Source organism: Odocoileus virginianus, chromosome 7 (assembly GCF_023699985.2).
Source record: "Odocoileus virginianus isolate 20LAN1187 ecotype Illinois chromosome 7, Ovbor_1.2, whole genome shotgun sequence".
Lineage (NCBI taxonomy): Eukaryota > Metazoa > Chordata > Mammalia > Artiodactyla > Cervidae > Odocoileus > Odocoileus virginianus.
Genome location: NC_069680.1, coordinates 26,352,276 through 26,376,260, shown reverse-complemented (window position 1 = coordinate 26,376,260; position 23,985 = coordinate 26,352,276). Strand labels below are relative to the sequence as shown.

The 23,985-nt window shown below is 38.6% G+C and overlaps 1 protein-coding gene across 1 annotated transcript in view; it reads right to left on the bottom strand.

Moving 5' to 3' along the window:
* The window catches only part of ZRANB1 (zinc finger RANBP2-type containing 1), a 72,644-nt gene that overhangs the window by 6,837 nt on the left and 41,822 nt on the right, over positions 1-23,985 (bottom strand). The window contains exons 4-8 of the mRNA XM_070470394.1: positions 15,473-15,666; positions 14,850-14,855; positions 10,702-10,843; positions 8,286-8,357; positions 5,265-5,463 (exon numbers count right to left, since the gene is read on the bottom strand). Of these exons, the coding sequence (XP_070326495.1) occupies positions 5,265-5,463; positions 8,286-8,357; positions 10,702-10,843; positions 14,850-14,855; positions 15,473-15,666 (613 nt within the window). The remainder of the gene's footprint in view (positions 1-5,264; positions 5,464-8,285; positions 8,358-10,701; positions 10,844-14,849; positions 14,856-15,472; positions 15,667-23,985) is intronic.

The window sequence follows — 23,985 nt, the reverse complement described above, 5'->3', positions numbered from 1 at the left end:
TTTTTAACATATCTTCAGACATAATCTGATTCACCACCCACCAAACTTTCATCAGAACTTCAAACACTAATGACAAGAACTGCCGATTTCAACTGTCTACTACTGGTTTACAAATAAAAAAGAAAAACACTCAAAATCATCTGAGAGTTTGGATAAAATCAAAGACACTTTACTCCATTAATGAATAGTATCCACTACTTGGTCACAGACTTAGAAATAGCCCACATGTTTATGAGAATATCAAAATCACTTCCTTGAGATTTCACTACATAAAATTATTCAAATATCACATAATAAAAAAATGCAACTACAAAAATAATCCCCTCTTTATGCTTAATACCTCTTTAATACTTCAGCCTAATAAATCATGAAGATTAAAAATCAAACTAGGCCACTGGTAGACTGAATTACTAAAACAAAACATTCTTTTTCTTTATAACATCAAGTATACAATTAAATAAAGCCAGATATAATTACATTGAAAACTATGATCCACTGTCTTACAAACAAGCCAGCAAAAGCCTCTGAAGACAGATTAACCAGTAACAGATTACAAACTGTTAACCAGTTTGTAACATTACAATCCTCTCACATGTAATGAACTATAAATCCCCAATACTTCTTTGTACTTGAAATCTAGGTGAAAGAATCAAAAGATCAGAAAACATTCTCTTGCTATTGTTGAAAAGTTAAGGGATTAAATGTCTTAGTGTCACATGTTTCTTTAACTTAATGCAGGGTTTTGTAAAAAGTAAATTAATGTTATTTTAGATTTAAAATAGAATGTTACAGAGGCTTAACTCTTGATTAGAAAAAAACTTTTTTCTATTTCCAGTGACCACAGGTTTTTTTCTGTGTAAGTCAGGAATGTAAGTTTCAATGCCAAATGTTTAAAAATAAAATATGGATATCCCTCTTTTAAAATACGTAAGATATACAGACATATATTTTAATGCACAAAATGACAAAATACATCGTTTTGGTATCAGTTCAGGAGAATTATTGTGAAACAGAAAGTTATTACAAACTGAAAGATATATGTGATAAGAAATTTCTTGGTTAGTGCCTAAAATCATTTTAATATTTAGACAACTAAATTTGCCAGAAATGATGACTTCACTCAAAACTAAGGAAGACTGCAGAATAAAGGGGTTCAAAAATATATTTTAAAATCATACCCACCACACAAAGACCTAAACTGTCAATCTACCTGGCTCAGACATGCACACAAATCCAGGAACATGAGACTAAGTGAGACAGCAATACAAGTTAGGTTAACATTCAAAAGTCAACTTCAGGATCATGGATGATAAGACTCAACAATCTATTTGATAATACTCCCCAAATTAATCTCCACATTCAGTGCAATTTCTATCAAAATCTCAGAGAGCTTTTCTGCAGAAGCTAGAACCTAAAATTTACCTAGAAGTCCAAAGGCTTCAGAATAGCAAAAAGAATCTCAAGAAAAGAAGGATAAAGTTGGAAGACTTAATACTCCTGATTTCAAAACCTACCACACAAAGCTATCATCAAGATAGTCTAACACTGGCATACAGACAGATATATAGATCAAGAGGAAAAAACAAGAGTCCAAAAACAAACCTTTATTTTATGAAAATATTTTTCAACAAAAGTACAGAGTACTTGAATGGAAAAAAATAAAATAAATTTAAAAACTGTAAATAAGTATAATAAATGTTAAGGGCTCTCTAGTGGAAAAAGACAGCATGCAAGAACAGATGGGCAATTTAGACAGAGAGATGGAAATCCTAAGACAGAACCACAATGAAATTCCAGAGAGCAGAAGCACTAACAGAAATGAAAGTATTTTTGACAGCTTTGTTAGTAGACTGGACTTGGCTAAAGAAAGAACCTCTTAAAGATACATCAATACAAAACTTCAAATTTAAAAAGAGAAGATAACACGGACCAAAAAACAGAAGAATAACTGTGGGACCACATCAGGTGCAACATATGACGTCACAGACAGGGAAGAGGGAGGAAAAGTAGCAGGAAGAGATACTTGGAACAGCAGGGACTGAGACTGTCACAAATTAATGTCAGACACCACACCACAGATGCAGGAAGCTCAGAGAAAACCAAGAAGGAAAATCGCCAGAAAAACCACACCTAGACCTATCATCAGAGGGCAATGGCACCCCACTCCAGTGCTCTTGCCTGGAAAATCCCATGGACGAAGAAGGAGCCTGGCGGGTGCAGTCCATGAGGTCGCTACAAGTCGGACACGACTGAGCGACTTCACTTTCACTTTTCACTTTCATGCATTGGAGGAGGAAATGGCAACCCACTCCAGTGTTCTTGCCTGGAGAATCCCAGGGACGGGGGAGCCCAGTGGGCTGCCGTCTATGGGGTCGCACAGAGTCAGACACGACTGAAGCGACTTGGCAGCAGCAGCAGCAGGCATATCATATTCAAATGACAGAAAATTAAAGAAAAAAGTCCTGAAAGAAGACAGAGTATAAAAAACACCTATAGAAAAATAAAAGAAGTATAATCAACTTCTTGGAAACCATGGATAAAAGCAAGAAGAGAATAAAGTGAAATATTTTTAAAGTTGAGAGAAAAAAAAAAACACCAACATAGAATTCTACACCTTGTGAAATTTTCCTTCAAAAGTAAACGAGAGAACTGCTCTGGTGACACAGCAGGTAAGAATCCACCTGCCACCACAGGAGACATAGGTCTGACCCCTGGTCGGGGACGGTCCCACGGGCCACAGGGCAACTGAGCCTGTGCTCTAGAGCCGCGCGCCACAGCCACTGGGGCCCCGCTCCCAGAGCCTGCGCCCCACAGCGAGAGAGGTCACCAGAGAGGGGGTCTCCTGCGCTGCGGCGAGGAGGAGGCCCCTCTCGCCACAGCCAGAGAGCGCCCGCAGGTAGCTACACAGACCCAGGACAGCCAAACATAAATAAAATCATTGCTGTTAAAAAAAAAAAAAACTAAAATGTTGCCAGAGACCTGCTTCATAAATATTCAAAGAAGTTCTTTAGAAAGAAGGAAAGTTAACACAGATCAGAAATTTTGAACTACATAAAGGTCTTGATCTGCATCAAGAAATAAATTGAAGATAAAATTAAAACATTTTATTTTTTTAATCTTAATTGATCTAACAGATATTAGTCTATTCAAAATAACAGCAACAATATATTAAGTGTAAAACTTGGTATATAGAGAGGCACAATACCAAGCTACAGATCGTATTTCTAAAGTAACTGATTTTCCCCACTTGCATCACTCCCACTTGGCTCTCTATTTGGAGCGACACGTCAATCAAAGACAAGTACGAGGTTCCACCCTGAGCACCTGAGTCAGCTCAAACCACAGGCACTCAACAGGAAAGCACAGCTACTACAAAAAAAATGGCCCATCTTGAACTGATGGGGGAGGGGTTTAAATAAAATTACTTTCTTCATTCTCATTTAGGTATTTTATATGATGTAAGAGAATGTCTCATCCTACCTGATTTGGATTATGAGCAAAGGAAATCCTAGCAAAAAAAACTGATTTAAAAGGGGACTGCACAAGTGACATGCTGGCCTTGTCATCCTACCTTCTAATAGTAATAGCCATATAAGACCCCAGTCAACAAACCAGTCACAACTCAAAATAGTCACCATTTTAATGCTTATTCAGTAAGGCTAATAAATTTGACCCACGTCACTGAAGCTCTGAATCTATGGCAACATGCCCCCCCCCCAATCTGATAATCTTCATTCCCTCTCCATCCTATCTCCACCTTAAGATACTGAAAAAGTGGTCTGTGTGATCACTATAACCCTTGCGGCTTCCTACACCTTAACTGTAAAACATCAGGTGAAGGCCCCATATGGCAGGGACTGGAAGAGGTGGTACCAAAAGAAACACTATTTTCAGAAGCCTGTTCATATGCTGGCTGAAATATCCTTTCAGAATTAAGGCCTCCATTCCTGAAAGGTCTGTTGCAACAGCACTTACCATGGCCGCACTCATAAGACCCAGGTCTTCCCCACTCCACCAAGCCATCGAGCCCATTTTCTACCTAAGCTTATGGCACTCATCTACTTTCACATTAAACTTTTGAGACTTCAAATGACTCAAACCTGAAATTTCAGTCCTAACATTAGTTACCACTGCTGAAATTTACAGTACACTTTCAACCGTACAACAAAGGCAGGATATCACCACCAGAGGAAAGACTCTAGGGTCGCCTGTTTTAAAGGACTTGCAAAATGGTAGATTTACCAAAATCCAGATCTAGCTTCCAGACTGAGCACACCCAAAGAACAGATCCATCTTTCCAGGGCAGACACACATTAATCAAACCTACAAGGCAGACCTATAAAACCACAATACCCTGATTATCACCTCTCAGTGTGGGCAGGCCCACATAAACAGCCAAAGCATGAGGATGTTGTCTACTGAGCACACCACCCAGTCCAGAGAGGTAAGACAGGACGGACACTTAATGGCATCAGGCTTACCTGGCCTGATGAATCCACACCACAAAAGGAATGGTATTCCCCACAATACCAAATCAATCCACAGCAGTTTCCCTCCACTAAAGGGCGCAAAGTTCTCTCCACTGGACAAAGGTTAAATGACTAAACCATCAGATAACTGAGTCAATGTTGACTTTCTTACACGTGGTAATGAGGATGTGATTGGATACTAGAATATCCTTGTTCTTAAAAGAGACAGGATAAAACACTGAAGGAGAAAGCATCATGGTGTCTAAAACAGATTGTTTCTATATTAATATATAGAGATGGAGCACATATAGGAAAATGTTAACCATCAACAACTGATCAAGCCAGTGAAGAAGATGCTGGGGTCCACCAGACTGATTTAACTTTTCTGTGGATTTGAAAATTTGCAGAATTACAAAAATGTGGTCTTAAGAGTATTTGTCACAGGAAGAAAAACATGTAATACATAATCAATATAATATCTTAAAGTTGAACAAAAATATGAAATAATAGCTACTTTAATATATGAGCAAAGACCTTCCTATATTTAATAAGACCACATGTTTCTATTTTAATGTTTTAATGTTCTATTTAATGTTCAAATGTTTCTATCTTAAAGCTTAGCAAAACATATAAAAACCACTGCAATCTTCAAAGTGTCTCAAGGGCTAAAATGTCAGCTTCCCCCTCCCCCAGCTTCCATAAAAAAAAACAACAGACAAAAAGCATCCAACCACTGTAAGGACAGGTTTCAGCAAGTGTTCTCCTGGATTTCAAAATGGAAGGATGTCAGCTCACCAATGTGAACAGTCATGCAGGCTGTCATGCAGGGCTTTCCGAAGCACTGAGTCCTTGTCGTAAATGCCCCAGGTAGCTTGTAGTACTGAATCAAGTAAGCAGTCTCCTGCAGTCCGGTTCCAAAGTGCATACAGTCGACTGTCCAAACGTGTAGCCAATTCCAATGACCAGTTTATAATTGGAGATTCTTCTTCTAACTCTATATGAGGAATTTAACATATTGATATAAAACATAAATAAAGGAATCTGAAGATGATTCAAAGAAATGGAAAGATATCCCATGCTCTTAAGACTCGAAGAATTAATATTCTTAAAATGGCCACACTACATAAAGCAACCTACAGATTTGAGGCAATTCCTGTGAAATTACCCAAGACATCTTTCACAGAACTAGAATAAATGATCCTAAAATTTATATGGAACCATAAAAGATCCAGAATTGCCAAGGCACTCCTGAGAAAAAAGAATAAAGCAAGGGCTTCCTTGGTGTCTCAGTGGTAAAGAATCTGCCTACCAATGCAGGAGACATGGGTTAGAGCTCTGATCTGGGAAGATCCCACATGCCATGGAGCAACTAAGTCCATGCACCACAACTATTGAGCATGTCTGTGCTCTAAAGACCAGGAGCTACAACTACTGAGCCCACATGCCACAACCAGAGCCCATGCTCCACAACGAGAGAAAGCACCCCAACAAGTGCACACAACGCAACTAGAGGAGCCCCTGCTCTCCAACAGAGAAAAGCCCGAACAGCAACCAAGACTCAGTACAGCCAAGAAATAAAAAAATAAATAAAACTTTAAAAAAGAACAAAGTAGGAGGTCCAACCCTCCCAAACTTCAGATAAGACTATACAGCTACAGTAATCAAAACAGCATGGTATTCACACAAAAAAAGACACATGGCTCAACGGAACAAAACAGAGAGCCCAGAAATAAACTCACACACCTACGGTCAATTAAACTTCAACAAAGGAGGTAAGAATATACAGGAAAAAAGCCTCTTCAACAAGCGGTGTTGGACAGCTTCATGTAAATCAATAAAGTTAGAACAATCTTCACATCAAATACAAAAATATGCTCAAAATGACTTAAAGATTTAAACACATGACATCAGAAAACTCCTAGAGAAGAACAAAGGCAAAACATTCTGACATAAACTGTACTAATGTTTTCTTAGGTCAGTCTTCCAAGGCAATAGAAAAAAGCAAAATAAACAAATGGGACCTAATCAAACTTAAAAGCTTTTGCACAGCAAAGGACACCATCAACAAAAAGACATGACAATGTACAGAAGGGAGAAAATATCTGCAAACAATGCAACCAAAAAAGGGCTTAACTTCTAAAACATACAAACAGCTCTCATGTAACACAACCACAGAAAAACCACCCAACCAAAAAATGGGCAAAAAGACCTAACCAGGCATTTCTCCAAAGACATACAGATGTCCAAAAGGCACAAGAAAAGATGCTTAACAATGCTAATTACTAGAATTATGCAAATCAAAACTACAATGAGATACCACCTCACATGGTCCGAGTGACAATCATTAAAACATATACAAATACAAATGGTGGAGAGAGTGTGGAGAAAAGGGAACACCCTCGTGCACTACTGGTGCAGCCACTATGGAAAACAGTATGGAGGTTCTTGAAAAAACTAAAAAAAAACAGAGCTGCCATATGATTCAGCATTCCCACTCCTGGGCATATACCTGGACAAAACTGTAATTCAAATAAACAAACGCTCCTCCTATGTTCATAGCAACACTATTCACAATAGCCAAGACATGAAAACAACCTAAATGTCCCTTGACAGATGAATGGATAAAAACATGTGGTACATATATACAATGGAATACTACTCAGTCATAAAAAAGAATGAAATAATGCCATTTGCCGCTACATGGATGGCCTAGAGATTATCATACTAAGTGAAGTCAGAAAGACAAATACCATTTGATATCACTTAGAATGCAGAATCTAAAATATGACACAAATGAAATTATTCAGGAAACAGATTCACAGACATAGAGAATAGACTTGTGGTTGGCAAGACTGGTGGGGGGATGGAGTGGAAGTTTGGGGTTAGCAGATGGAAACTAGTATATATAGAACAGATAAACAAGATCCCATTATATAGCATAGGGAACTTATTCAATTATCTTGTGATAAACCATAACGGAAAAGAATATAAAAAAGAACATATATTGAAGTGTAACAGAATCACTTTGCTATGTAGCAGAAATTAACACAATATTGTAAATCAACTATACTTCAATATAAATAAATATGCAAGTAAGTAAATAAATATGTTTAGTTTCATTCTTCTGCAATTTAGAAATATTCTATTTGGAAGAAAGAAAGTGAAGTCATTCAGTCATGTCCAACTCTTTGCAACACCATGGACTGTGGCCTACCAGGCTCCTCAGTCCACGGAATTTTCCAGGCAAGAATACTGGAGTGGGTTACCATTTCATTCTTCAGGGGATCTTCCCGACCCAGGGATTGAACCCGGGTCTCCCACATTGCAGGCAGACGCTTTACCAACTGAGCCACCAGGGAAGCCCTTGGAAGAAACTATTCTCTAAAATGTTAAAAAATGTATATGCAATATACTAATAAACAGCTAGAAATTTTGATCAATTGAAATATAAACCTTTTAAGTAATGGAAACATCTTGAGGCCCTAGAATAACTTATTTAATTTTTAAATTCTTTGTAATTTATTTCCTTAAAATGTTTACTATGAAAAAATACTCATCCTAGAATAGGAAACACAAAACCAAGATTTTAAAACTTTCATACCTTTATTCACTCTACCACAATTATGAGCTGTGAATGAATGAGCTGTTTTAACAACATAATACAATACTGTTCTTAAGGACTTTATACATTTTCAGTTTAAAGTAGAAATAAAATATGATGACTATACACCAAACTACTACAAAGCTTACAAAGCAGAGCAAAACGTTTACTGAAATCACTAAAAATTAAATTATACTCATTAGTTTCATGCTTACCTTTCTGAACATCTCTATCAAGCACCTCATCAAATAATTTCTCTTGGACTGTTGGAGGCAAGTCTTCAATATCTACAAAGAAAAACCTTATTTAAAAAAATCTTTAAATGCCTCATAACTTAAAAAACTTGATGCCAATATCGAACAGTAACTTCCTCTAAAATAACTTCCTTTCCACTGCAGACTGTCAAGTAGCATCCTTTAAAAAATATGCATGTATCTCATGAGTTTTGAATATGAGGTGCAGAATATTTCCTTTCTGTACTTCATTGTCAAAACAGTGATCTATCTACAAACAGTAAGAAAAGCATCTGAACCAGTAATAATAATCAGCTATTATCAAAAAGACAAGAGATAACAAATACTGACAACAATGCAGAGAAAGGGGAACCCCTGCGCACCATTGGTGGGAATGTAAACTGGAGAAGCCACTATGGAAAATGCTATGGAGGATCCTCAAAAACATAAAACTATCATATGATCCAGCAAACTCACTTCTGGGTATACAGACAATGGAAATGACAAACCTGTACCCACTCCCATGCTAGCAGCAATGTTACTCAAAATAGCCAGCATATGAAAACAACCTAAGTGTCTACCAATGGGTGAATAAATATAAAGTAGACGGGTTACTAAGCCATGAGAAAGAAAAAATCGTGCCATTTGCAATATAGAAGGGCCTCAGGAGATGTTATGCTAAGCGAAATAAGTTCAACAGAGGAAGACAAATACTGCTTGGCATCACTTATATATAGATCTTAAAAAGAAAAAAAAGATAGGGAGAAACTAGTGAAAGTACAAACTATAAGCCATAAGATGAACAAGGATAGGAATTAATGTGAAGCATAGTGACAATAATCAGTAACACTGTATTATACACTTGAAATTCTCTAAGAGAACAAAACATAATGTTTTCACCCAAAATATAAACAGATAAATACAGTGTGAGGTAATAAGTGTGTTAACTAATTGGGGGGGGGGGGGGGGATCCTTTCACAATTTATGTGTGAATCAAATCACCATGGAATTCTCCAGGCCAGAATACTGGAGTGGGCAGCCTTTCCCTTCTCCAGGGGATCTTCCTAATGCAGGGATCAAACCTAGATCTCCCACACTGCAGGCAGATTCTTTACCAGCCAAGCCACAAGAGAAGCCCAAGAATACTGGAGTGGGTTACCTATCCCTTCTCCAGGGGATATTCCCAACCCAGGAATCGAACTGGGGTCTCCTGCATTGCAGGCAGATTCTTTCCCAACTGAGCTATCAGGGAAGCCCCAAATCACCACAATGTGTATCTTAAAATCTTACAATTTTCTATGTTAATGACAACTTAATAAAGATGAAATAAAAGGGGGGAAAGAAGAAAAAAAAAACACAGAACAACAGAGGTCTCTGATACTCAAAATAACAACAAACAAATTTTGTCTGTTTTCTGCCCACCCCCGCCCCCTAACACTGAATCTCTGCTCAGAACTGTTTTTTGCAGACTTAAGAATCTTATGATAGTCAATGAACCATTCATTTTGGCACACAAACTTCTGTTTTTCTCACCTTCCTGAAATACTCTATGCTCTAATTCGGTTTACTAATTGAGTAGTCTAGAATAAAAAGCATGATTACCCTTACAACATTTTTTTAAACTACAGAACTATTTTCAATTCAAAAGAAAATCTAATCACTCAGCGTAGTAAGGTTAAATATATAGAGTGCATTTGAAATGAAATTTGTCTGATTTTGTAAATATCTCTGCTCACATCTTAATATAAGCTTAAAATAGAAGGCTAGGAACACCCAAAACAAAATGTAAGTTTTACTTAGAAACTTTTAAGTGTTCAGTATATTTATTCAGTGTCAATTGAGGAAAAACAACCTGGAAAACATTTCCACTTGTCATGGAACTGGAAAATAAAAAGTTGCTTCACAAATATAGTAGAAATTAACATAATGAGTGAAGTAAAGTAATGACACTTCCAAAAGAATGCCGGTATCTTTGATTTAAATAATTTGTATCTACCCATCAAAAACCCATGTTCTGATCTTGTCTCCCAATATCAGGTAACCAATAGTTATCTAATTTAAAAATAATAAACACAAGTGAAAAGAAAAAGAAAAAAGCTGATTCATTAACACTCTCAAAGAGAAAAAGAAATGGATAAACAGATTTTTAAACATATCTGAGGCCCACAAAGAAGTCAGTTATTACCAGCTGCTGTCTTCCTCTCAACTCTATAGCATTAGTTTATAAATGGACTATATATTGACTACTTTCAGTAAAACAGGATATTCAAGTTATAGCTGTAAGATAGCTACTATCTACTAATTGTGGCTATCTGTTTTCTAACAGATCATTTTCATTCAGACATTGAAAGAATATAATAAAGTGGAAATTTGTTTTCACAAAGAGATGTGGAGTTACCTGCTGGCAATGTAAATGTAACAAGGTCAGTTAGGAAATAGCAAGCAAAGTCCCCCTTTCTCTGGTGAAGAGAAGCAGCGATCTCACGACGGATCTGTTCTGTCAGTTCAGGACACACCATTGCAGGAATACACTTTGCAGCCTTGTTGAGACACCTTAAATACAAAAGAAACTTTCCTCTACATCTCATTCACCATTGGAAGCAGAAATCAACAGCATTAAAAAGAAATTACCAAAACTTTCCAGTAACTTAAGGTGTTTTTGTTTTCAATATATGAAATATTGGCGTTATGTCCTCAACAGTAGGAGTATATATCGGTACAACTTTCCTGGAAAATAGTGATAAAAATGCTTTACCCTCTCGATTCAGTAATTCTACTTTTTAGTGGCGTTTATCCCAAGGAAATAACAAACAAGCATATAAAAATGTATGTGAAACAGAGTTGTTCACAAAGGTTCATCACAGGAGGGGGAATGAGGACAGAAAACAAAGTAAGAATAACCACCAGGACCCTAACAAAAACATTCTTAAACAGGGAATTCCGGCTCACAGAGACAGAGCAAAGTAGAAACTCCTGCTGTATAAGAAATTACTTCAAGTACGTGGACTTAAAGACAGCATGACATTTTTAAAGGTTTAGTTCCCAATGACCTTAAATCCCTCCCCACTTGCTATAAGTCTTTTCTTCTTCTTCTATTTTTTGGCCATTCCAAGCTGCATTCGGGATCTTAGTTCCCCAACCAGGGATCAAACTCACACCGCTTGCAGTCAAAGTGTCTCAGCCACTGGACCACCAGGGAAGTCCCTGTAATTTTGTACTTTTTTAGAAGCATCTGGCTTTCCCGAGTGTAGAGCGGACAACAAAGCTCTGCAGTAGCACAATTCAACAGGAATGAAACCCAAGCAAGAACGCTCCTGTCCTTTTAAAATGATGAACAGCAGCAAAGGATGAAAAGACATTATCTTACATTTAAGTTGTATTCCTCTGTGGCGTTCAAGAAATCTATACACAGAGAATTCTGAAACCCAAGGCAAGCGTCCACCTACTCGAGAGGAAATGAGTGTGCTATGACCCTCCACTCCGTCACTGCAGCAGCAGCCACTAACCTGAGCCACCTTCCTGAGCAGACGTCAGTCACAGGTGGGGCGTGGAGCAGCAGGTCTCCCAGTAAAGCCACACACACAGTTTTATGCTACTCTCATCTACATAACATACACGGACACACTTAATTGTAATTACTACGTAGGTAAGTAAACAGTGTTGCGAACACCCTGCATACCCATCACGACCATCAGACATCCCCTTTGGAAAATGCCTGCATGAAAATTCAGTTCTAAATGTTACTGGCCAGGAATAACACTGACGGTGAAGTTGTCACCACACCTGAACTCCACGAGCCCAACCTAAGCAACAACCTGGAAAAGTATTAAGTATTTTCAGAATATAACTATTTCTCAAGTAACAGCATTAAAGTAGATCTCAAAAGTAAACTAAAAAATAGCTTTTTCAAAACTGCTAACCCTCAGCCCCTTTGCAAAATCCCAGGGAGATTTTGAACACTGAACACCCCAAAAGAAACCTTACAGCTAGTGACTCACTGCTAACCCTCTCCTCCCGCCATCATCCTTAAGCACATGCCCCTGAAGCCTGCCCCTCATCTTCTAGCCTCTTCAGCCTCATGACTCTCCGTCAGCTCCTTAGCCTACTAGCTAATTTAGGGCCCATGAACTTGGGAAGGGTCCATGAACTAGAACAGGAAGTTCAATTAAATTTAAATCTCTCATTTCACTTGCCTACATTTAAAATGCATGTTCTTATACATCACAAATATTCTAACAACTACATATTTCAATGTTAACTAATTTCCTTTGCAAACCTGCTTTCTATTTTATATATTTAAAAACAACAGTTTGAAAAGAAGTCCATTTATTCCACCAGACTACATACAGGGATCATGGTTTAAAGTCCAATTAAGTAAGCCCCTAGCCCCAGACACACATTCCCAAAATGTAACGCTCTCCTGGTCTCATCTCTGAAGTCCCTGGCTAGCTCTGTGCCCTGTCTGCAGACTCAGCCCTCAGCACAGACTCATGCTCTCCCTGCTGGGCCCTTGGCTTCTGTCCTGTGGAGTGCCCATGCCACAGAGACTAAATTCCACCACCGATTCAGTTCTTTCCCTAGAACGAGCGTCCTTTCCACCTCCCTCATGGTGTGCCAGGGCTGGTCCATGTGTCCCGCAGAATATGGCAGAAATGATGGAGTATCACTTCCTACATTAGGCTATACAGAAAAGACACTGCGGTTTCCACCTCACTCACTCTCTCACACTTCTTCCTCTCTCTTCCTCACACTCTCTCGGCTCACTTGCTCAAGGAGAGACAAGCCAGCACATGAGACGCAGCCCTATGGACAGGTCCACGGGACAAGGACCTGAAGCCTCCTGCCAACACCCATGTGAGTGTACTAAGAACCACAGCCTCTAACCCCAGTCGAGGCTCTTGACAACAGTAGCCCTGGCAGTCTGGAACCTCAAGGGACCTTGAGCCAAGATCATTCAGCTAAGCTGCTCCTGGATTCCTTACTCTCAGAAACCGTGATAACTAGTGTTTGTTGTCGTAAGCTGCTAAGCTTTGAGAGGATTTGTTACCCAGCTGTAAATAAATACACTGGGGTCCTACTGTCTTCCCACTGTTACTCCTCAGAATGCTCTCGGGAGGCTGATGGCTTGCAGCAGCCCCCCAGAGCCTCCTCAGAGCCCTCTGCCAGCCGGAGTGCAACCCGCTGCTGTTGCTGCTTAGTCGCCAAGCTGTGTCCGACTTCTTGGGACCCCACGGACTGAAGCCTGCCAGGCTCCTCTGTCCATGGGATTCCTCAGGCAAGAATACTGGAATGGGTTGCAATTTCCTTCTCCAGGGGATCTTCCCGACCCAGGGCTCAAATCCACGTTTCCTGCATCGGCAGGCGGATTCTTTACCACTGAGCCACCCGGGAAGCACACCACTGAAGACCTGCATCTTGGTTCATAGCTGCCTTCTTCTCGTCTCCAGCCACCACCAGCGACTATAACTCCACACGCCGTCCCGTCTGATACACAACTGGGTGTCACAACACAAGTATAGCCAGACCTCAGCACACTACAGAAACTACCTCGAACTGTTCCATCCCATGTTCCAGAACACTAGTCTCTCTAATCACAGAGCCGCCTTTCAAACAGTCCCCTTCTCCCTTATCCTCCGTAAGCGTGTTAGTCACTAAGTCGTGTCTGACTGTTTGTGACCCCATGGACTATAGCCCGCCAGGATCCTCTGTCCATGGGATTCTCCAAGCAAGAATACTGGAGTGGGTTGCCATGCCCTTCTCCAGGAAGTCTTCCCAACCTGGGGATCCAAGTCAGGTCTCCTGCATTAAAGGCAGATTCGTTACCACCTGAGCCACCAGGGAAGCCCAATCTTCAGTAAGCCTGCCCTTTGTTTTCAGCCAAGACTGTCTCTCAAGCCCTATCTTGCCCCTGGTTTAACTGGACTCTTAGGCAAACTAAACACAATGGCAAGCCATCTCAATCATGCTTCTACCTAACATTCATATTTCTTAACCACTCCTCCCACTTTATGCTTTGTGCCTAAAAGCTTCCAGGTACTGGAGAGTTCAAATATGCAAACAAGCATGTACAGAAGGCATATACTGACCATAATGGATTTGAATCCACAACTAATCGAACACTCTGCACTTTTACCCTATTTCTCTTATTAAAAAAAAAAATTACCTGGATGATACAGTCACATCCTAATTATTCACTCCAACCTCTGTTACCTGTAACATCTACCAGGTTATCTACTCTAAAAACCCAGATGCCATTTTGACCCCTACCCACCATTACTCCCCACAGCCAATCCACCCACTTAATTCTGCTAGCATCTTCAGCATCTCCCTCACACCAGCCACTGCCATTACTGTCCCAACAGAATTCCTGCCAGCATCACTGCAGCGTCCTAACCAGGTCTACCCCTCTCTAATTCCAGCAGCCAAAACACTCTGACCTTGTCACTCTGCTGTCCCTCTGCCTAACCCTTTTCAAAGCCTTTAACTGCCCTCAGAATAACCTTCCAATTCTTTGGCCTAGAAGATCCTTCACACTGCATCCCCTACTTGTCTCTCACTTCCCATCCGCCATACAACCACACTGAGCTACCCACCAGCTCTGAATTCAACACAAACACCACCACCCCTGCCTCTGAATAGCTTCCTCAATGCCTTTCTCATCTCTACCTATTCTGAAGCTAACTCATCCTACTCCTCCAGATCTCAGCTTAAACGTTACCTGCTGTTGGTAAGAAGGTAAGTAAGATAGTGCAAAACACTTTCTGAAGTCCTCCCCACAGCAGCTGGCACTTATATCTATGAAACTGCACTCTGTACAGAATCACTGTAACTGGAGATTCACTGACGGAGGAGCGAATGTCTTCACCATTACACCCCTTTATGCCCAGTGCCTTCAACATGGTAGGTACTCAGTAAATATCTGTTAGCTGAATGAATTACTAATACATTTCGGTTTTTTCAAAATCAAACATATGACTCAATCATTGTGGCAAAATGTCCTGTTTTAAAAAACACATATCGCTTCTGGTAAAGTCTCTTAATTTTAAATGTCATTTTTAAAAGAGGGCTGATCAAATCTAAAACATTTAAGAACTGAGAAATATTAAAACATCAAAAATGAAAACTAAAGAACACATTTCCTTCATATAAAGGAATAATCAGAATGCCACACTCACCTCTGTAAGCAATATTGCTAGCATATCCTGCCTCTGAAAACGTATAGCCAGATGTACCAGAGTATAGCCAACATCGAAAGCAGAAGGGCGATTCAGCAAGCGGACTTCATCTGCAGTGAGCTGGCGGGCGATGTCCCCTCCCGACGATTTGTAAGCTTCGATAGCAGCTAAATCACCTTCTACAACACCTAAAACAAGCATCAGGACAGAAAACAAGTTTAATTCTATTTTTCTTCAAAAAGCACAAGCCTGTAGCAGTCACTCAAAACTCTGATTCTCTGTGCTTCCTGGATCCCAGGGCATCATTCAAATGTCCTAAAGAATACAAAGAAAATTACAGTGTATTCCTTTCCCTTTCATTTCCTTCCAGATCTAAACTGCCTAGCTGGACACTTACCATCCCATTAGTGTTGGCTCCATGCTCTGGTAAAGTTTAGAGAAATTATTAGAATATATTAAGAGGATCAAAGATCAACCATCTACTGTGAAGACATTAAAGCCCCTGTGTGCTGGTCCTGGTTCTGCAGAAACCAAGGAGACAAGGATGTGCCTGCTGCTGCTGTTGGGCAAGTTCTGCCCTTTATTCTGCCCCCCCTCCCTTCTTATGGCTGCGCTGAGTGGCTTTGCAGGACCTTAGTTCCCCTCCAGGGATCAAACCCCGGTCCACAGCAGTAAAAGCACCAAATCCTAACCACTGGACCACCAGGGGTGTCCCTATGCTGCATTTTTAAAGTTGAATCAAAGTAAATGCTGAGCCTTCCTTCCACATTGCTGTTAACTGAGACAATTAAGAGCAGTTAAAATAAATGTTTAATGTAAGTAAAAGTTAGCAATACTCTGATTTGAGAATTTCTCACAGTCAAGTCTTCCTTATACCCATTAAGAATTATTAAATTATTAATACAGCAAAACTTGAGCTAGGTAATTTTGAATAGAAATATGCTAAAACAAAATGCAATAAACCAGTTGGGGGTAGAGGTACAAAACAAGCTTCCAATTTTTCCAAATCCATAAAGAACTTTCTGTTCCCATTAAACCTTGTTATTATTCTTAACACAAATTAATGTTAGGTAATAATAGAAATCTTATTTAGTAAGTACAGGACATCAGTGAATAATAAGCAAATAACCTTGCAAAAAACTGAAGGTGCAGTTAGCTTCACATTTACCACAAATAGTGGTACACACACATACACACACCCCAAGACTGCAGGACTAGATAACTGTTTCCTAAATTATATCAAGAGAAATTTGTTACATGAAATGCTACTACTAGCTAAAAATATTCTTAGTATACTTGCATTTTAAACAGTTATCTTGAATTAGGAATAAAATAAATAAGACTTATTCCTTAAAGTGTAATAGACTGGTTCAATGCAACAATCTCCCGTTATTGAAAATAACAAAGCTTTAAAATGATATTTCCCACATTCACTGAATGCCCACGACACACAGAGCAATATGCCAGGCAATGTGAGAAATGTAAAAACCTGATTCCTATACTCAAAACAGCCCTTCATCATATTTGTGAGCCATAAAAAGACAGCTTCAAAGTTTTCCAACTCTGGGATCAAAGATCCCTTCTGCAAAACTAGATCCTCTCCCCAGAAAGATGACCCCAATCCCTGAAACACAACATTTTTCAGGTTAAAAACCCATGCTTTCAAATGATAATACCTTCCTAGATAAATTTTTATCTCACAGCAACATAGGTTAATACATTCCTCGACATAAACACCTCAGGACAGCTGTAGCCCCCACTCCAATACATAAAGGACTTCAACAAAACCTTATGAGGCACAGCGCCTTGGAGACGTCATCAGAGCTGAAACGTAATGTGGCTGGCATGAGATAAAAGGAGGTGGACTTCTCAAAAGCGCAAGCCTGGAGATCAGACACAGAAATCTAAAATCTACCTGTTTTAATGAACAGACGAGAATAATCTAGTAGGGTTCATAACATTTTGAATAATTTAATGCAGCTTTTTTTAAAACTGAACATGCCCTGTTCCATTTCTTTTCATGTATACACTACTTCCTTACGAAGGCAACAACTTTTCACTTCAGCTCTAGCAAAGCTATTAACTACTCCAAGGTGCAGTATCACTGTACCTTTTAGTTTTTAGCTTCAACCTAAAATTATATGCATCTATAAAATTTTGTATGATATAAAAAATGTTCTAAGCACTTTCAAAAGCAACAAAAGGACCAAAAAGTCTGATCAATTTACCTGAAAAGATAAAAGAGGAAGACCTAGACAGTACATGCATATGCATAAGAGATAGTGTGTTGTGTGTGTGTGTATATATACACACATATTTTTTTGTTTCCCAAAGATGAGGTAATCTAAAAGTAGAGGCCAAAAAAGCACAAAAACTAGGCTTTTTTGGTAGGAGAAGAGGAGATCTTCTAAATTGCTGTCTTCGCTATTTTTAGTTACTTCATCACACAGCTGATGTCTGGAAGGATCTCACCTCAGAAATACTTGCTCAAGAATTCATTTCCTCTCTAATGTTTCTGAGGGATTTCTGTAACTAGAAACTAACTAGCCAGTCAAAGGTGGGGAGGGGTACAGTCCAAACAGCACAACAAACTCAGCAGTTGTGCTTTGGAATTATGACTTACAGTCTGCCTTCAAACTTCGTGTATTTTATCAAAAAAGGACTTCAAATGATGAACTGCATGGTATGTGAATTACATCTCAATAAACCTGACATACATACATAAAAACCGAATTTCTATTTGGCCTAATCCAAGATCTCAAAAACAATCACTTCCCCTGACCACAAGCTCTGCATTAAACTGCAAATAGGAAATGCTGCTGCCCTTAGCAGGGAACATACACAGGAGGGCAGAAAATGAAGGTGAACAGAGATCTTGTTCTCTATTCTTCACAGCATAAAATAAATCTCCAAACTTTTCAGAACACAAAAAAACACAAATTCAATTACAGGGACAAAATAATATTTAAAAGAAAAATACTTCACTGTCTAATATTTTAGGAATACATAATTCCATTCTTTTCATTAACCATAATTAAGAGTTCACAGTTTCAGTTACTGGTAAATTCTGGGCTACAAAAGATCAGTAAATTTACTACAAATCAAATTTCAAGAGAATGTCAATGAACTGTCCAAATGTTTGTTGTATATCACTTACACACTGCTCAAGAGGAGCTAGTTTCGTCACAGATGGGTTTTCACTGTAAACATGGTGTCTAAAGGATCTGGCCAATACTGATATAATTTAAGTTTTAGCTACCACATATTTTCTTAGGGAGAAAAAAGCATCAGATTATATGCAAAGTAACTAAGAAAATGTCTTTTGAGGCCTTCAGATAACATTTTTACCACCTTTTAACATTAGGGAATAAAAGGAAAGCAGGAAAAAGGTAAAAGAAGTGGTAGGTAGGAAAATACAGTAAATAAATCTAAGTGGTAAAACCTCACTTAATGCAACAAAGGCCAGGAAAAAATGGGAAAGTTCCAGCAGCAGAGAAATAGGTAACATATACAAGCTTTCTAGGTTACTGACATCTCACATTAACTCCAACAGTTAACGGAAGCTTCTTTCTCTGTAATATGTTGGTCTGAAAATTTAACGAACACATATTACATGCTGTGTCCCCTCCTACTCCAAGTGAAAGTGAAAGCATTAGTCACTCAGTTGTGTCTGACTCTGTGACGTCATGGACTGTAGCCCACCAGGCTCCTCTGTCCATAAAATTCTCCAGGCAAGAGTACTGGAGTGGATAATCACTCCTCCTCCAGGAGATCTTTCCAACCCAGGGACTGAACCCAGGTCTCCTGCACTGCAGGCAGATTCTTTACCTTCTGAGCCACCAGGGAAGCCCATGTTATGAAAACCAATTAAAAAGACAGCTGAAGGCACTCTGAGAAGATTAACTTTATAAAACTAATCGGCCATACCATTACGCATTCAAAATTGATTGAAACACACAACTAGCTAAGTGGTGGTGCAGTTACTGATAAAGTTAAAATACTTTTAAAAACATAGAGACCTTGGAAAAAGTGAAATAAAAAAAGAAAAAAAAAAACAACTCATACTGTTCCATAAGGTGGGGCAGGAGAAGAATTTAACATATTTTGAAGTCACAGGTCACAACTCACGGAGGACTTCACAGCTACTATGGAACTCCGTTGGTTAGAATATGGAGCTGGCTCATAGATATTTAGAAAACAGACTTATTTTTTCCCCCATATATGGCACAGTTTTCAAAGTTTTGCCTTGTTTCTTTTGACATAAAATCATAATGGTAACTAACTTTGAAAAGAATGCCAAATGGTAAAAAAAAAGCCAGGACTTACCTGAGCCCACATGGGCCAGCTCAACACTACCCTGGAGTTCTATGGTAGCTGTGACATCACAGCATGCTTTATGCTGTGGGGTCAGGGTGGACTTGGAGTCAGCTGGCACAATTTCAGGAGCCCTTAAAGAGAAAAGTTAGTTTTAAGTGGTAATGTTCAGAATGCCGGTTACTCTGGTCAGTAGAAAGGTGCAGATGTTGGTGGCTACAACGTCTGGACAGTTTTCCTCTACTCGGAGTCTAATTCCCTTAACTGTCTTTACATACTAAAAAGGAAACTTGACCACCCAGTTCATCACAGACTCCTAACCATTTGGCTACAGTTCAAAGATGAACTTAAGACAGACACAGCCATCGCTTTCAATACTCAAATAGAAGCTGTTTTTTAAATAAAATGACCTCAATATTTTTAGGTGTATCTTAAGTACATGCAAGCTCATGGCAATCCCAAAAACAGTCTGAGCAGACCAAAGAAATCACCTTCTAGATGCATTTTTCACCAATGCATAATAACCAATGGCAAGAAGTTAAAATCTACCATTTCTATTCCTAGAATGCTAATAAACAATAATACCTTTTCAAAAAACCAAGATGTGAAAATCATAAATTGGAAACATTCTTAATTGAACCTATACTTTATCAAGATGAGTTTCTATTCAATTCATTCAATAAACTTACTTCGTTATGAAAAGATCCTATTTATTTTTGTCTGCGTCGTGTGGCCTGTGGGCTCCATTTCCCAATCAAGGATTGAACCCGGGCCATAGCAGTGAAGACTAAGAATCCTAACCACTAACCAGGTAACTCCCAGAAACATCCTCTTTAGAAAAATAAATTCAAATGATAGGGAAGTCAAAATAATATCTAAGGAACTCCTTTAAATGTTCTATTATTAATCAGACAAGTGATGATAAATGCAGTTTACACTTTCGAGCTTTTACCCCCTTACATCTTTGATCATTGTTAACTGCTGTGGAAATAAAAATCCCCACAGTCACCAAAAAGAATACCTGAATTGACAGATACCTACATAAGAAAGAAGATCTTGCCATGCAGGAAGAAACTACTGCTAAAAGCACAATGGAAGGGTAGAAAGGAACATGTCCCAAAGTTATTTTGGGAAGGCGATCAGAGATGAGAACCAACGTTAATGGGTTAAAGATGAATGTGAGTTCAAATCAGAAAGGTTACTTAAAATGTTGTCAAAAAGCCAACTGAAGGGATATTAAAGTTCAAGAAAAAATTTCATCTGCTCTACTGCCAAACTATCCTGGCCAAATTTAAAGCTGATCATTAGATGTTTAAAGTTATACCATTTTAGATCAGCCTTCTAAGAGGAACTGAACAATCTGGCTACTCTCTTTTACAACTGGGAAAATGAGTGGGTAAATAAGCATTTTAAAAGGGGCAGACAGATAAAAAGAAAACCTCTCATGGCATAACTTTATACTTTTCAGATTATGTCCACATAACTCTTCTTCTAGCCAAAATATTGACAGAATTCAGAACAGAATGATCAAATTGGAAAAGGTATCATTCCATCCTGATAAGGTTCTCAAAAAGAAGCACAAAACAAGGAAGTTGCTATAATTTGCTACTGCAAGAGAAGGTTCTATAGCTTCAGTGAACACTCGGGGCCCCACAACAATCCACAGAGAAATCCACACAAAACTGAGTGGTAAATTTTCCCCCAAAGTTTCAAGCCCGTATGTCCAACAACTCATTAGACATCCTCACTACAGCACGCCTAAAGCAGAACTTCATGTCTTCGATGTCTCGGAAAAATGATACTGATAGCCAACCCAAGTGTCCAAGCCAAAAACCCGAGTATCTTTCTTAGTTCTCGCCTCAACTCCAATATCAATTCTTTGAAGTTTTATCCATCCTACCTTTTTCAAGTCCCTCTCAAGTATATCCCCCTTATTCCATCCACCACTGTCTCAACCTCATGTCAAGGCTGCACTCTTTCTTATCTGGACTGCCATAATTTCCTTCTAAATGATCTGCCTGCCTCCAGTGCTGCCCCCTCCCAATCTAGCCTCTAGACAATGACTGGAATGAGCTTCCCAACCACACATCAGATGAAGGCAGTCCCCTTCCAAATGTTTACCACTGCCCTTACACTTAGAGCTAAAATCTTTAACCAGATTAAAAGGCCTTGAAAGGTCCAGCATTACCCTGCAGCCATCTCTCTCACAGCTCTCATTCTACACTCCAACCTGCAGACTTCAACCAAATGGATGGGCCATGCTCTCTAGCCTCTGGGTTGTTGTTGACAAAAGCAAATCCCTCTGACAGAAACACTCTTTTCCCTCTTCTAAGGTTCTGGCTTAGATGCCATCGCTTCCTGCAAGTCCTCTCCAAACTTCCCAATGAGATCAGGGTACATACTTGCTGCTCTGGCCTCCTTCATCTCCTCTCCTGAAATTATCACACTACACTGACCAGACCACAAACTTACTGAGAGCCCTGACTTCTTTCTGAGTGCTTGGGAGCACACTCAATGATCATCTGAATGTGTAAATGAATGGACAAAGAAAAGGTGAAAATTAAGACAACTCTGAAAAGCAATGGGAGGGTGGAACAGGTTGGACATTTGCCTTTGAGATTTTAAGATACCTAATAAAGCCATAATTGTTTAAGCAGAAGTGTGATACTGATATAAAAAACAAAAATAAAGAGCCTCAAAACAAATGAAGCAGAACTATTTTATGTAAGACAGAACCACCCAAATCAAAGCAGAATTTAATAAATCAAAATGGAAATTACTTGAAAGAAATATTTTAATCCTCAGTTTAAAAAAAAAGACGGTGAAAAGACAAAATGTTGTCACTCTCCCCACAAAAAAAGGTAAAGAAAATGTTCAACAAATATAACTGGTATCATATCTGTAGTATAAACATTATTTATATTCACAAAGAGTTCATACACTTAATAAAATCACAAAGAAAAATAGACAAAAGACAAATCAATTCACAGAAAAAAATACAAATGACTACATGAGATAGCTTGCTTCTTTTAATAACAAACATCAGCAAAGGTACAGCTATACAAGCAGTCTCTTACAGTGATGAGAATATAACCAGTTCAGTCCTTCCAGGAAGCAATTTACTAATATGCATAAAATACCTTTGACACATCTACATCATTTGATCCTATTATCCCATTCCTGGGAACCTAAGAAAAGCATCAGAAATGCTGACAATTTTATTCCTCAAAACATTATGAGAATAAAAAAATTTCCAAATAAATAAAAGACCAGTAATAAGAGCTAGGTTAACAAAGTACGGCAACTCAAAGTCATAGCACACACTCATTTTTTTAAAGATGAAAATATTTTAATTACTTCAAAGTGTAAAATTCAACAAAAGAATGTACATTATTTCATTTACATGAAAATATTAAAAATTGAAAATACTCAAGATGCACAAAATACACACACACGAAAGATTTCCTCTATACAGAGATAGCATAAACTGTATTTTCTTCATAGCTTCTCTTACCTCTAACATATTCTACAATGAGGATGCTCTGCTTTTATTATTTAAAAATGAATTAAATTCATAAAGGAAGTCAGTATATAATGTCAAGTTTGATAAAACAAGAAAATACTGCTATGTCCATCAACAAATGAATAGACAAAGTGAGGCATATAAATAAAATGGAATTATTCCAACTTAAAAAAAAGGAAATTCTGACACATGTTACAACCTGGATAAATCTTGAAGACATTACACTAAATGAAATAAGCCAGTCACAAATGGACAAACAGCATATGACTCCACCTCTAGGAGGCACCCAGAGTAGTCAAATTCACAGCGACAGGAGAGTGGCAGTGAAGACGGCACATTTTATTATGTATATTTCATCACAATTAAAATTTTTAAAAAAGAATAACAGAAGGACAATATTCAGACATATTAGAGGTTTTGCTTCAAAACTCACCTATGTAGTGTTCCTCCCTCCTTCTCAAAAGATAAATGTTTATATTTCACCTAATCACATCAAACTGAGGCTCATTCTGTAAAACAAATGGTCTGGCCTCTGAAAATGGTAATGACATGAGTAAACAAAAAACAAAAATAAAAACCACCTGAGGCACTGTTTAGATTACAGGCGATAAAACAACTAAATAACCTTGACTGAATGGAGTTGGAACAAAAGTTATCAGTGAAACTAATG